Source organism: Poromitra crassiceps (assembly GCF_964638095.1).
Source record: "Poromitra crassiceps genome assembly, chromosome: 8".
In the NCBI taxonomy this organism is placed as follows: Eukaryota; Metazoa; Chordata; class Actinopteri; order Beryciformes; family Melamphaidae; genus Poromitra; species Poromitra crassiceps.
In genome coordinates, this window is record NC_139629.1 from 10,622,026 (window position 1) to 10,635,638 (window position 13,613).

Sequence of the window (13,613 nt, forward strand, 5' to 3'; positions counted from 1 at the left end):
AGCCAAATTATATGGAAATATAGCTATATAGCCTATTTATCCTCATTTTCTTTAATTACCTCTAAACAGAGGGAAAACCATTGACTGTATATACAGTATAATCGTATAATATAGTCAGTTTGAGATCCACTACAAACATAGCTGCTCATTTTATTAAAAGGCAAAAGGACTTTATGAGTGCTGTCTTTTCTTTCTCCAAGTCAAAACTGAGACCAGAGAAAATCAAGACCAAAACAGGCAATAAACAGTCAGCATACATGTCTTCCCAAATAGTGCGTAAAGGAGAACTTCGCCTAAAAACAATGCAGATTTTTTTTTGCACAAGATCTCACATGTATCCAAAAGCTGTAAACCGTTTTGCAGGCATTCATTTAGTTTGACTTTTATTGAGAGTTGATTTGGGTGAAGTTGTGGACCAGTGATGTCATGTGTGGATGAATGACATCACTGGTCCACAACTTAACTCAGCTGCCGCAGGAAATACATCCTCTGTTGTGCCTTCTTGGTGAGAGCTCTGATGTTCAGCTCCCAGCTGATGATGGATTGATGTGCATAAAGTCAGGTATTGTTATTAGTTGAGGGGGGAAATAACTTGCTGGTTCGTTATGAACAGCCATAAAGACAACAAAAACACCTACAGTAGGCTACACACCTGCAATGCAGGAGTTTACTTTCATACCTCATTAAAATGTAACCTGCAGTCAAACAGTCTCCTGCACTCGTGTCTCAAACGCATGGAAATAAAATGTGAGTTGGCATCAAATGAACAGAATCATATTTTTACCAACAATCACAAGGGTAGGCTACTGACTCTATGTTTTGTTAGGGGAGCAATGGTTTAATCTGAAGAGCATTTCATCTCCTCAGAACCTAAAAGGTTTATTCCTGTGGATTCTGCAACCACGTTAGGCTACAGTTGAAGTCAGAAGTTTAAAGTTTACATAGCCTTACTCTTGGGTTGAAGTACTGTAATTGAAAAACTAATTTTCAACCACTCTGCAGAATTCATGTTAACAAACTATAATTTGGCAAGTCTGTTACGACATTGTGCACAGCATGACGAGTAATTTGTCCAACAATTGTTTACAGATTATTGCACTTATAATTCACTATATTACAATTCAAGTGGGTCTTGAAAATTCCAGAAAATCACGACATGCTTTAGAGAAGCTTCCGATAGGCTAATTGAGATCATATGTAATCATTCAAAAAAACAGGTGAAATATTCAAACATGCAGGACAATATAACCATGTTTATTGTATTGAAATAACTGTTCTCAAATATCAAACAGATTATTTTCATTAAATATATTAAAAATAATATTCACAATCTTGTTTTCAAACTATTAAATGAATATAAAAACATTATAGATTACAAATTGACAGCCACAAATCATCCATCCATCTGCCATACCCGCTTATTCATATTCAGGGTCATGAGGGGGCTGGAGCCTATCCCAGCATGCATTGGGTGGAGTGCCATAGTGCCACATTCCATATTCATATTAGTTTTGCAAAAGAGAAAATGACAGCCAAATCTTGCAATTCCACCACCAACACTTTTCTCTTGATTATTACAAATTTGATGCATCAATAAGGCAAAATTATTCCCATCTGTCCACTGAATTTGTTTGGATGAATAAACTTACGGTACTGAACATAGCTGACAGTCCCATTATTCCCATTCTGTAGGCTAATACATGTATCCATCCCTTTCACTAGCCATTGATTCAGTCACATTACACCTCCTACAACATAATGTATTGCAAGTGAACCCTTTGATAGACAGTCATGTGAAAGTTAACCTAAGTCAATTATAAAGAAAAGTAATCCCTGTCATACAATCAAATTACTTTAAAGAAGAGTCGACTCACTGAGATGCACTCTAGAACTAATGTCAGTTCAAGCTAAAGATGAAACAAACATGGCTCCTACATTCGACGACTTTAACTCAAATATTCACATGAAGGGTATTTCTTCCAAGGGTGCACCACAATCGTATTGTTATTATTTGTTAAATTAACTTTGTCATTAACGGTGAAATGAAGATCAAATATATTACACAAATAATTGCAGTCAAAAACACAGCCTTTCGGAAGGGGTACCGCAACAGCACTGCAATGTCAAACCAGTGTACCAATATAGCCAGCATATTTTTTTCAATACAGACAAATGAAAAATAATTCTACTGACAATTTAGGAATTGCAAAAGAAATAAGCCCTTACTATGCAGTAAGTACACAGTACCACACATGCTGAAATAACCACAAAATAAATATATATATATGTAGTGTGCAGTGCACTGTGCAGACTTTACAGAAAAAGAACATGTACTTAACGTCACCCTGTCATTCACAAACCAGAATCTGGTTGTTACTATTGTCAAAAACAGAAACTGAATGCTACACATGCATTCTATATTATTGTTTGTGTTTGTACGTATGTTAAAGGAGCGATAACGAAGCTTTGTATTGCCCTATAGCACTAATATATCTGCAACTGTCTCCATTACAAGAGCTCTGTAATACTGTAAAGGGATGCAAGAAGTGGGGGAATCGTCTAGTAGTAGATCAGTTCTATCAATGTTGTTGCAATTCCTACTGGATGCCACTAGAGGTCGAAAAACCTCATTCAATGCCCCTTTAACTTTTACAAATGCTACCCAATGTATCAGAGCAGATTCAACCACGAGTTACAGTACCTAAGACTAAGAACTTCACTTACTCACTGCTTTACAAATGCATAGGGCTGGGTATCGGTACTCAATACCTTTAGGTATGGACCCGAAATAACCCAGTACCAAGTAGTATCGAAACTTCTCCAGTCAAACGATACCTGCATTTGATCCTTTTTGTACACACATCGAGAATAAAATTACTATTTGTATGGTTTTGCTCTCAGCCAATCACCGCAATCGTTCTTCAATCTAATGCGCCGTGTGATTGGCCCACTACCGCAGCAGCTCCAACCCATAGTCTGTGGTGGTGACATTGAGCGCGGTCATTCATCAAGTGAATTTGGAACAAAAAGGTATCGAATGAAGTACTCTTACTGGTATCGGTATCACTTTAAGGGTACTGGTATCGTGATTTTTAAAACGATACCCAGCCCTACAAATGCACCTGGCTTCTTCCGTACCGTTGTCTAGTACCTACAAGTGAGCTGGCCTCCTGGTACTATCTCCTGTTGTAAAGGTCTTTACGCTTCCGCAGCTCCTCCAGGACCCGAGCCCGGAACTGGGTCCAGTCCTCGTCCTGGAGCTGCTGGAGGCCCAGCGCCGCGTGCAGCTCAGCGCAGTGGATCCGCAGGAAGGGGTTGTAGGCCTTCTCTTCCCCGATGGTAGAGGGACTCTGGAAAACGGAGTGCGTGTTAAATAGCATGGCTAGCCAAATCCTCTCAAAATAAACGTCCCTCTCCGGAGATCACAACAATTTGCAAGTCATTTATTTTTCGAGGCAGAATGGTTGTTAAAGACTGGCTCTTGCCAATTCAAACCGACGCAGCTTTTTCTGCCCTCGTTCTCCTGGGATTGTGACTGGTGGAGAAGATCATCATAAATCAATCTTTACATTTAGGCTGACTCTCATGCAGAGCGACTTACAATGAGTGCAACTGGAGGAGGAGCTTAAATTCTTGGATCATCAAAATTAGATTTAACGAGGGCCTTTAGCATCATACTAAATTATTTGTTAAAATGAAAAATGTCCAGGGATCTTAAAATTGGGAATGGGGTGAACTTAAAGCAAGCAGCTGCATTTGACAAGGTTCTTCTGTAAAAAAAAAAAAAAAAAATCACCAAGTGTGCATCACATCCTCCCCAAGTGAGACGCAGTAGATCCGCTCCAATTGCCCAAATGAATTTGTGGTGTCAGTGTGGTCACTGGTGGTTCATCTTGTCCATGCTGAGGAAGTGATGAATTGAAACTTAAAGGGACAGTTCATCCAGAAGTCATGACGCAGTTACTCAACATAATCCACAGACCTTGTTGTGAGCAGTCTCATGTAGGAACAATTTTCTTTTGACTGAACTACACCCGGTAGGTGCTAGCTGGGTCATGATTGCTGGAAAGAGACTGTCGAGTTTTTCTAATGTTTTTTGTGCTTTGAACACCACAAGCCGAGTGCCGTCCACTTCCATTGAACTAGATGGATAAATAGCACTACAGGTAAGAGGAAAAATGTGTATTTTTGATTTTGGGTGAACTGTCCCTTTAAGAGTGAAAGCACCAAACGTGTCTCCTAAACAGCAGCAAGGAGCCTCTGCGTCCAGAGAAAGCTGGAGTCCCAAATGATTGGCTGAACCTCACACCTCCACCTCACACTTTAAGAAGACATGATTGGCTGAACCTCACACCTCCACCTCATACTAAAGCTGCGTTCACACCGACCTATTAAAGTTTGTCGCTGGCGTCGAGTTTACATACAAAGTCAATGCAAACGAGCGATTGAGCGTATATTCGCCTGGGAGAATAATCGCTGGGCGTCCGAGCGGCAGAGACAGAGCGATAGGGAGAAAATACGCTCGTCGCTCAAGATGAAATATTCCAACTCGAGCGAAAATACGCTGGCATCAGTCGCTCGCTGTTCAATGCTGATTGGCTGCCGTGTGAGAGCGAGTCAAGGATCACTCTGGCTTGGAACAAACCGCTGGTTTATTGTGTGGCAACAAACCGCATTGACAGGCTGACAGCTGACATTAAGTGAAGTCTGTACTACCGGTATGCAGCTCGCATTAGGAGCACGCTGATAGGCTTAGCTTGTAAACAATGACGGTGGCTCGTAGTGGACAAACAGCATGACATTGCGTAACGTTATATCCCCCACATGTCCGTCATTTCGTGTGCCTGTTGATGAGCGATTTAAACAGAGCGACAGAGCGATTCCAAAGGGTTGACTTGAGCAACAGAGCGAAAAATAAATATCTCGGTGTGAATGCACCTTAAGACATTTTGTTTAAAGATCTCTGGTGATCTCCGTACTAAAGTAAAAAAAAAAGGCAGTTACCTCTTGCTGCCGTTTGAAGCCGTCAATGTGCAACACTGCCTTTAGTGCAGCTTGAAAAACTGTTTGGTTTGGTCACTGTGTTTTGCCATATTGTATAATGACAGGCAAAATCTAATCTGAATTCTGGATAGCAGCTTCTCTAAACACTGAACATTACAAAGAGTCCCCCAACCCATAGGACCACATAGTTCATTTGTTCCTTCCCTTCTAAAAACGACCCACAGGAGCGTTGCGCTTCCAACGCTAAATTTGAAAAGGTCAGTTAATTTGAAAACGTTAATTTCAAAATGGCGGTTAATTCGAAAACTTCGCTGCGGTTGTGTTTAGGCAACCAAAACAGTTTAGTTAAGGTTCGGTTCGGGTTATGGTTTGGGTTAGGTTTAGAAAACAAAAACGTTGCGTACGGCTGAAATGTTGACTTTGGAAAGGCTCCGATTTTGAACACGGCCCTCCGGTGTTTAAGGCAAGTGAGCAGACTGCCGTTACTTACACGACCGCTAGAGGTTGCTCAATTCTGAAACGTAAACGCTGCTTGTACAAACGACACAAGGAGTCATTTTTGGGGGGACAGAGGCCCTGAAAGAGGAAGGGAGCGCTCTGGCGTTTGACAACACATATGCTGTAAGCGGGTGATAAGCCCTTCCTTCCCTTCCCAGGTGCTGGACAAGGCGAATCCCCCGTGAGATGGCGCTGGAGGAGCATAACGATGGCGAGGTGTGCTTCTTCTCACCGTGCACAGCTTCTGCCCCCGCTGCTGCTGCACCCACTGGTTCTTGTTCTCCCTGGCAGCGTTGCGTGGCTCAAGCTCGCCGGCGAACAGCAAGTTGTCCTCTGCATACTCATGACCTGAGGGGAGAGGCGGTTCACACACACGCAGAAGGAAAATAACACGCATTGCCCACACGCACAAAGTACAGTGCAGTACATTCGGTTAGGCATGATGCTTCGAGAGACAGGTGATTTTCCTACCAGGCCATAATAGTGTATCATCACTTAAGGAGCCAACTGTGTCTAGAGATGACAGCATTGTTGTGGCGCTGCCTTCAAACATCCTCCCTAAAACGACAAGAAGAGGCCATGTTACAACAACAGACTTTACTCAACTCAATGCCAACTTTATGCCAACTTTAAACTGAATGTTTTGATGCAAGTAGTTCTGTATTTAATTCAGGTTATCTGCAGCTTTCAGAAGGCCAAATGCAAGACATTTAGGACCTTTTGAACACAGCTAATAAACTTTATGAAATGATAAATAAGCACAATATTTAAAAAAAGGACAAGATAATTGAGTTTAGTCAAACAGATGCATATTGTACTATGAACCCAGTTCAGTACTCATTTAAAATCACAAAGAAACCTGTCATACCATGGTGGGGGAAAATGACCTCTAAGACCTCCACTTTTCAAGTTCTTAAATTTAGATCTCATATTTGAAGACTTTTCAGATTTTTTAAAGGGCCCTTTGAAAGATACCCTGTAATTGAAGTATTTATTGCTCCTATGGGAAACTGTCTTGCATACAATCAAAATAACAATAAGTAAAGGCCTTAACACAATAAGAGCAATTTATTAGTGTGATTTATTCGCACGTCAATAATATTTTTCTAACACTATCCACTCAATACAACAGTGCATATCAACGGCGAAATTTCACTGAGTGAAATGAAGGCAATTTTTGGGGCTTTGATTGGGTTGAAACTGGAGTTATTTCAGTTATTTCTTCTGGTATTGTTTCACGTCAGACAAACGGATATCCTCTGCTCTGGGTGACTGGGCCAATCAGCTCTGTAGAAAAGGCAATGTCTTGATAAAGCCCAGCAAATAATACCTAATGGAGAGCCAGGTGGTGTGTGAGTGTGTATAAGCGGTTTAAACTTTTTAATACTCTTGTTAGTTTCAATAAAATGACATCAAGCGGCCTGCTCCACAATGGCTCAAGCATCAAAAGAAGCTGTCTGACTCTGAACTTATTCCTTTCAATGAAAAGGCAGATGGGAGCTGCAGGTGTGAGAACATGTGGTTCAGATCAGATCATGTACTGTATGTAACGATGCTGTCCTCACCACATCCAGACAGGAACACCAGGTCCCCAGAGAAGAGACTGCAGGGGGCGCCGACGTCCTGGCCATCCAGGAGGTAGATCATGTGACCCACGGTGTGTCCGGGAGTGAACAGGGCTTTGAAGTGCATGCGGCCTACTGTCACCGAGTCCTTGTGTGAGAGGGGGCTGACAACAGAGAGAAAGACTTTTCAGTGCCTTCAGCCATCATCAGACTCGATCATGGGTTCTGGTCTAGTGTCAATGAATGGAGTGCGGTTTGTTTTTTCATGTGCATCAGCCTAAAACAGGCTGCAACAGGGAAGAGCGTCCCATCCCCAGTAATTGAGATCTGTTTCCCCAAATAAAACTGCTGTGGGCGTGGTCACTGAATGCAATCGACAAGCATTCTATGGACATAGCCACCATGACGTCACCCATTGGCTTGTGGACACCCGTTTTGAAGTCTCGACTTTGGCATTTTGACCGTCGCTTTCTTGGTTGTTTGGAGCCAGAAGCAGCTAGCGCCAGGCCCTGGTTTCCCGCAGAGCCAGCTGCTATTGGTCCACGATCGGCAAGCTGCGCAATCACTGGACAGGCAACCTGTCAATCACGCTCCAAAACATAGTCTGTTTCATCATCTATTTTACTCAAAATGGGACCATAATTTGCTAAATGGACATCATGCTGTATTGAAGAAGCCTTGAAACTAGCGATTGAGACCATCAACTCATTACAGTATTAGCAAAGTGTTTACTGAGGTCATAAATCAAGTGAGAAGTAGGTTCGTTTCCCCATTGCCCTCCATACAATCTGGTTTATTTTTGGAGCCAGTGGAGGCCATTAGAAAGAATGCAGGTTTAAGGGACTTCCACATTGGCTTCACTTTTCAGAACCGAGGTTGCCCCTTGGCTATAAGTCATTACAGACCAGCTGGGTTGGTAAAATATTAACATGTTTAATGACCGGTTGGTTACCCAGCAGGATTTCTGGGAACAGTTTAGGGTCCAGGCATCCAATTCTGGACAGCTATGGGCAAGTCTGACACACCCAAACTGATATGAATGATGATGTCCATTCTTCATAGTAAGACATTTAGTAAGACATTTGACTGAACAGAATTGACCACAGAATGACAGAGTTTACAGTGATGGTACCTGTTAAGTCAACCCCTGTTTTCAGCGGGACACGAAGTGCTGACAGAGAGAACAAGATGGGATTTGGTCCAATCAAAGTCATTGTATGGGAAGCACTTGGCTGCCACCCTGCTGCTGGTCACTTACTGTGTGAGGCCAGGGATGTTATCAGCTGCTGGTCACTTAAGCGCAAAAATTATGCTCAAGCGAAATCGCCGGCGCTGACTGCGCCGAGGGGGTCGCCGCAGCTGGCCATCCTATCGGCGCAGCTCGGCGGAGGGTGCATGCAGCTCCTCGAAAATGTGACTCCGTGGCGTCAACGCGGACGTGACGTGACCAGCACGAGAGCTGTGATTGGTCGTTGCCTTGGGCCGCGCACATATCCGCTGATGTACTTATTGTGAGGAATGAGGAAATGCCATTTCCTCATTTAACAGTGCTTGTCCCTCATCTAGCAAAGCCTTCTGCAGGCTCACCGAAATGAGTTTGGAAATAGAGGGACAATAAAATGTCCCCCCACCAACCTGATTGCAGGTTCTTGGTAAACGACGCGATAACGTCATATGTAACGGACATAAGTGTACCACAAGCCACCTAGTGTTTTGGACGTGTACCGCAGCCAACGCGCCGAGTTACGTTCGAGTATGCACATGTCTCGCTGTCGCTGCTCGGCGGCGGCAAGGCTCCAAGTCGAGGCTGCGCAGAACCTTGTCAGCGCCTTTTCTGTGTGAGGCCAGGGATGTTATCAGCTGCTGGTCACTTACTGTGTGAGGCCAGGGATGTTATCAGTTGCATTTCCATAAACCCGACAGGAGGTGTGGAGCCGTTTCAGTGCCTTGTTTCCCCCACTGTGATCCCTGTAATTATAACAAAAAAGCATAAATAGGAGCAAGTGTATGAGAACCTAATGCATGCATGTACTTTATCTCCCATACTTAGGGTATTTAGCCCCACCCCCATGAGTTTATTATCCATAAAGCAGTGTTGTAGTCAAGTCACGATATCTCGAGTCTGAGTCGAGCCTAAAGTCCCCAGTGTTAGAGTCTGAGTCCTATAGACCCTTTATGATGATTTAGTCCATTTAGTAATGAGGGTTTCCAACTTCCAATCAAAAGGAAGTCGGAAACCCTCATGAGTGTTTTGCTTCCACCTGTGTTACCCTGCCCTTTCTACACAAAATGGCCCCCGTGAAAAGGGTGTATTCCGAGTCAGCAAAGAAGAGTCCGAGTGAAGTCCCCATTACCTGAGTGCGAGTCAGTCTGAGTCAGGAGTTACTTGAACATGTGCTTCAATCTGCAATGCATGTAGGTGGAACACAGGTGCCTGGCCTTGCACCAAATTGAATAATGTCACTATAGGTATCAATATCTTATGCCAAATTATTAGAGCCTATGTAAAAAAAAAAAAAAAAAACTTTATCAGACAATTAACAAGTCTGAGTCCAGAGGACTGGAGTAATACATCACTGCCATAAAGACAGTCTGGTGGACATACGAGACATTACACTTTCTGACTCCACATTAGAATAGGACTCTTCTCACCAGTGTTTGTGTGTACAGAGGATTGCTTCTAACATCACCCCTTCTTCCTTGAGGACGGCCTGCAGAGTTAGAGAGTGTTGTTCAGACCTTCTGCCATCACACCTATGTTCAATCATCAGTTTCACAGCAGCTGATTCAAAGCAATGTTAAAAAAAGAGCCTAATCCAGGTGGAAAATACTGAGATCGTGGACACTGAAAGGGAATTAGACCATGGTCCAACGCTAACTTTCAGCTTTTGCTTGCTGAAATTGACAGTATGGTTGCCATATTTTAATGGGCTATATTTGGAATGATGCTATACCCCATATTTCAATCATGAAATACTGATATATAGAATGTTTAAACAAAGTCATTACATAAACATGAAAACATTATGAAAAAGGTTCTTGTTTCTTTCTTGTTTTTTTTTACAGCAGGACTAGATGATACATTTATGCACGTAATAATTTCATATTGATTTCATGTTTTAAGTTATCCTAACATGCTAGTAGTAGCTAATGACTAACTAGGTTTGGGAAGTTCAAGTGTGACAAATGAGCTAACCAACAAAATGTAGACCTAGTTAACAGCAACTTCTTTGTCTTTTAGTGCAGATTTTTCCTTTTACACAGAAAAAGTGATTGCTAACAGGGGAAACCAGAGAGGGTGCTCTGTGTGGGTGCTCTCTCAATGCTGCTTTCTTTTTGTTCATGCCTACAGTACTATCAGTCTATTGTATACAGGCAGGGTATACAATGCTCTCTCTCACTACTTTCTTCTCCTGCTTCTGTACAGACTGTAGTAGTTTGCTGAAAACAACGTCATTGCCCTTGTGTATGTACTACAGTACAGACACAGGACGTTACAGTGCAGGTACTACAAGTACAATGTTAAGGGCCTAGCTCATGGTATACATATTGTGTATACCATGACAAGTACAATGTTAAGGGCCTAGCTCATGGTATACACATTGTGTATACCATGAGCTAGGCCCTTAACCTTGTACTTGTAGTACCTGCACTGTAACGTCCTGTTCAACTCGGTGTCTTCTGCAATATGAGAAGTCCGATGTATTATGAAGTCATGCTACAGCTCACTTTGTATTTGTTCTGCCACTTTCCTCCATATTATATTTTATTTTGTTACCGTTATCCATTTCAGTTGTGTTTTTGTTTGTCATCTTGATTTCCTTTTTGTCTCTTGCAGCAAGATGGTGTATATCACCTGCACAAGCTGGATTATTTTTAAACGGTATTCACGGTCTCCACAAATTGTCATTGAGGTTAATGCAAACTGTGAGAAGACAGGTGCCTTTGATTTAGTCATTACAGAGCATGTGGGTGGAAAACAACACCATTCTCAGTCAGTTCTATACCAGACATTACTAAACAAGTGTGAATTCGCAAATTTAGCTGCGACCACATATGCAAATTTCCAAAATGCAGCATGGCACAGGCAGCCCACCCTAGTCTGAAATGTCACCCTGAATTTCAGCTGCTACAAGACTCCCTAGGCAGTGATGGACTCCTACATTGGACTGGGTTCAGAAGCTTGCAGCCACGGCGATTCACCATGACCGATCAGCATCAAGTTCCATTAATTCCAGGAGAACGTTATTTTTTGTGTGCAAAGCCATAAGAATGGGACCCATATTATATCAAATTGAGTATGGGGGCGATATTTATGTTTGTATGTTTCAATTCATGGGCCAGCGGAGCTACTGACCCCAAGGGCAGAACAGCTGCTAGGACAGGCGAGGACTGATAGAAAATTCAGTCTTTTCTATCGAGCTACATTAAAGATCCTGGTGAGACATGAATGATAACATGCTAAAGGCCCATAGGTTGGCTAACATTCATGTTTTTAGCCACATGCTTTTCATCCTATCTGTGTAGCTGCTATAGTGTCAACAAACTGACTATCATTAGCCTAGCTCTTGATCTGTATCGTGCACATATTACACAGGAAAATGAGTTGTACACATTCAGCGAGAGAACCTATTGTATTATTCAAAGGAATAATAACAACTGGAGCCAAAACAATATGAGAACCACTGTTCTAGTAACAAAGCGTGCCACTTGGGGTGGAAGCATTGACACAGCATACACACACCTGTATCACCTACACTGTTCTTTAATTGTTTATCTTTTTCATTTATGATTTACGACATGAAATGGTTTGTACAAGTGAATCCTATAAACACACAAGTTGATTTTCATTTGCTAGTTATAGGATAACATCTTTGGCAAGAGCCAAAGAGCCATTATTTGAATGAAAGTAAAAGCATTCACCTGAACCGCTTGTGGGTCTGCAGGGTCTACAACCACCGCGACACTGGAAGCCGTGTCAATCACAAGATAGCTGTAGTTGTCGGACAACACCGAAATGGGAATTATTTTGATGCCTGTTGGCAGAGAAAGAAAGGTTTTCTGTTTGAATGGTGACGGTACAGATGTAGAATTCAAACCCTATGTCCCTAGCATTGCCCCCTTGCACTGTGTCCTCTAGTGACGGGGTAGAGTCTACAATGTAGAAGAGTACTATGTTAAAGTTCTGTTGTATGTCCATGTGTGTCAGTACTACTGGACTGCTATTAGTCTGTCATCCTGTCCTGTACTGTACCAATGTGTGTCAGCATGTACTGTCTTGTCTGCTGCTCTCTGTATCTTACCCAATAATATCTCCCCACAATAACCAAAGACTTTAGACTATATGACCATAGATGGCTGTATTCTGTGGCATACCATTGAACTCCATGGGCTGAGTCGTGGAATGTCCAGAGGGGTACTGGTCGCGGGCTTTCCTCATTTGCCTCTTGTAGTACATGTAGCCAAATCTAGTCCGTGTGTACAGCGTGTACCTGAAATCAATTCAAATGACTGGGTAATGTTCACTTGTCATATTAACTTAGCTAAAGGAAGTGGCTACTGACTAGCGTTAGCCAAGTTAGCGAGTAGGCTGCAGCTCTGAGTTTGTCTAGTATGAACAGAACGTAATGACAGCACCATTCATGTTCATTAACGTTATCGACCAGGCCAAATACCACCAGATAGATATTTTGTATCGAGGTTGGACGTTCTCTCCATACGAGAGCTAGAGGATGCTAAGCTAACGTTATGCTTTCACCGCAATGACAACAAATCTCTTGTGTCTTTCATTGCTGTTAGCATTTTACTCACGCAATTCGAAACAGCGGCTTCTCCGTGCGGGCCATTATCTTGGACAACAGCTTTTTCCCTGATCTGAAGCGGAGACATAGGAAAACAACGCAGCAGAGGCATGCAGTGGCGACCAGCGTTACCAACCAGTCAGGAAGCGCCATGGCTGCAAGGCAGGGAGGAGCATGGATGTATTCAAAGGGGGAGGAGCCGCGATTACGTTATATTACGCAGTGTCAACAGATCCCCCCCCTTGCATAATATAATTGATGTTAAACTGAATTCTACCTCAAGAAAGTTATTAACGGCTTCAATATTTACTTTTATCTCGTGCACAAGTTCATGCCAGTTGGCATATGGGGACTCAGGAATGTGGAATCAAGCCAGCCTAGCCAGGTTGTGTCATCAATCTTTTTCCTCAGCGCTTACTTAGGTTATCAGTCCATTATGGTGCTTTCTGACTGACAGTGTCTCTCCAAATGTAGCCCATGCACGTCTACAACCCCAATGAATTAATTAAATATCTGCCCCAGCTGGCACGTCATCAAGGGTAGAGGAATCGTGGTGACCATGTCCGTGAGTTCATTTAAGGCTAAAATGTTGGGCCTACTTTAGACTGATGTGTGGTGATGCTGATAAGGCAGATCCTGCATGGCCTTATCAAGCAGCACCACTCACTCAGTAATCTACAGCATGCCAAGAAAATGTTAGCCAAGGAACCCTTCATCCGCCAATTAATTGATATACTGTAGGGCC

General features: G+C 42.7%; 1 protein-coding gene across 1 annotated transcript; it reads right to left on the reverse strand.

Annotated features, from left to right (window-relative positions):
- Window positions 1-1,253: 1,253 nt before the first annotated feature.
- On the reverse strand, window positions 1,254-13,021 carry pnkd (PNKD metallo-beta-lactamase domain containing; the record flags this gene model as incomplete). Its single annotated transcript, XM_083641013.1, has 9 exons — window positions 1,254-3,350; window positions 5,735-5,850; window positions 5,974-6,060; window positions 7,068-7,231; window positions 8,943-9,035; window positions 9,720-9,778; window positions 11,991-12,103; window positions 12,444-12,559; window positions 12,879-13,021. The coding sequence occupies 9 exons, from the start codon at window positions 13,019-13,021 to the stop codon at window positions 3,177-3,179; spliced, it is 1,065 nt and encodes a 354-aa protein (XP_083497139.1). The 3' UTR covers window positions 1,254-3,176.
- Between the last annotated feature and the right edge of the window lie 592 nt (window positions 13,022-13,613).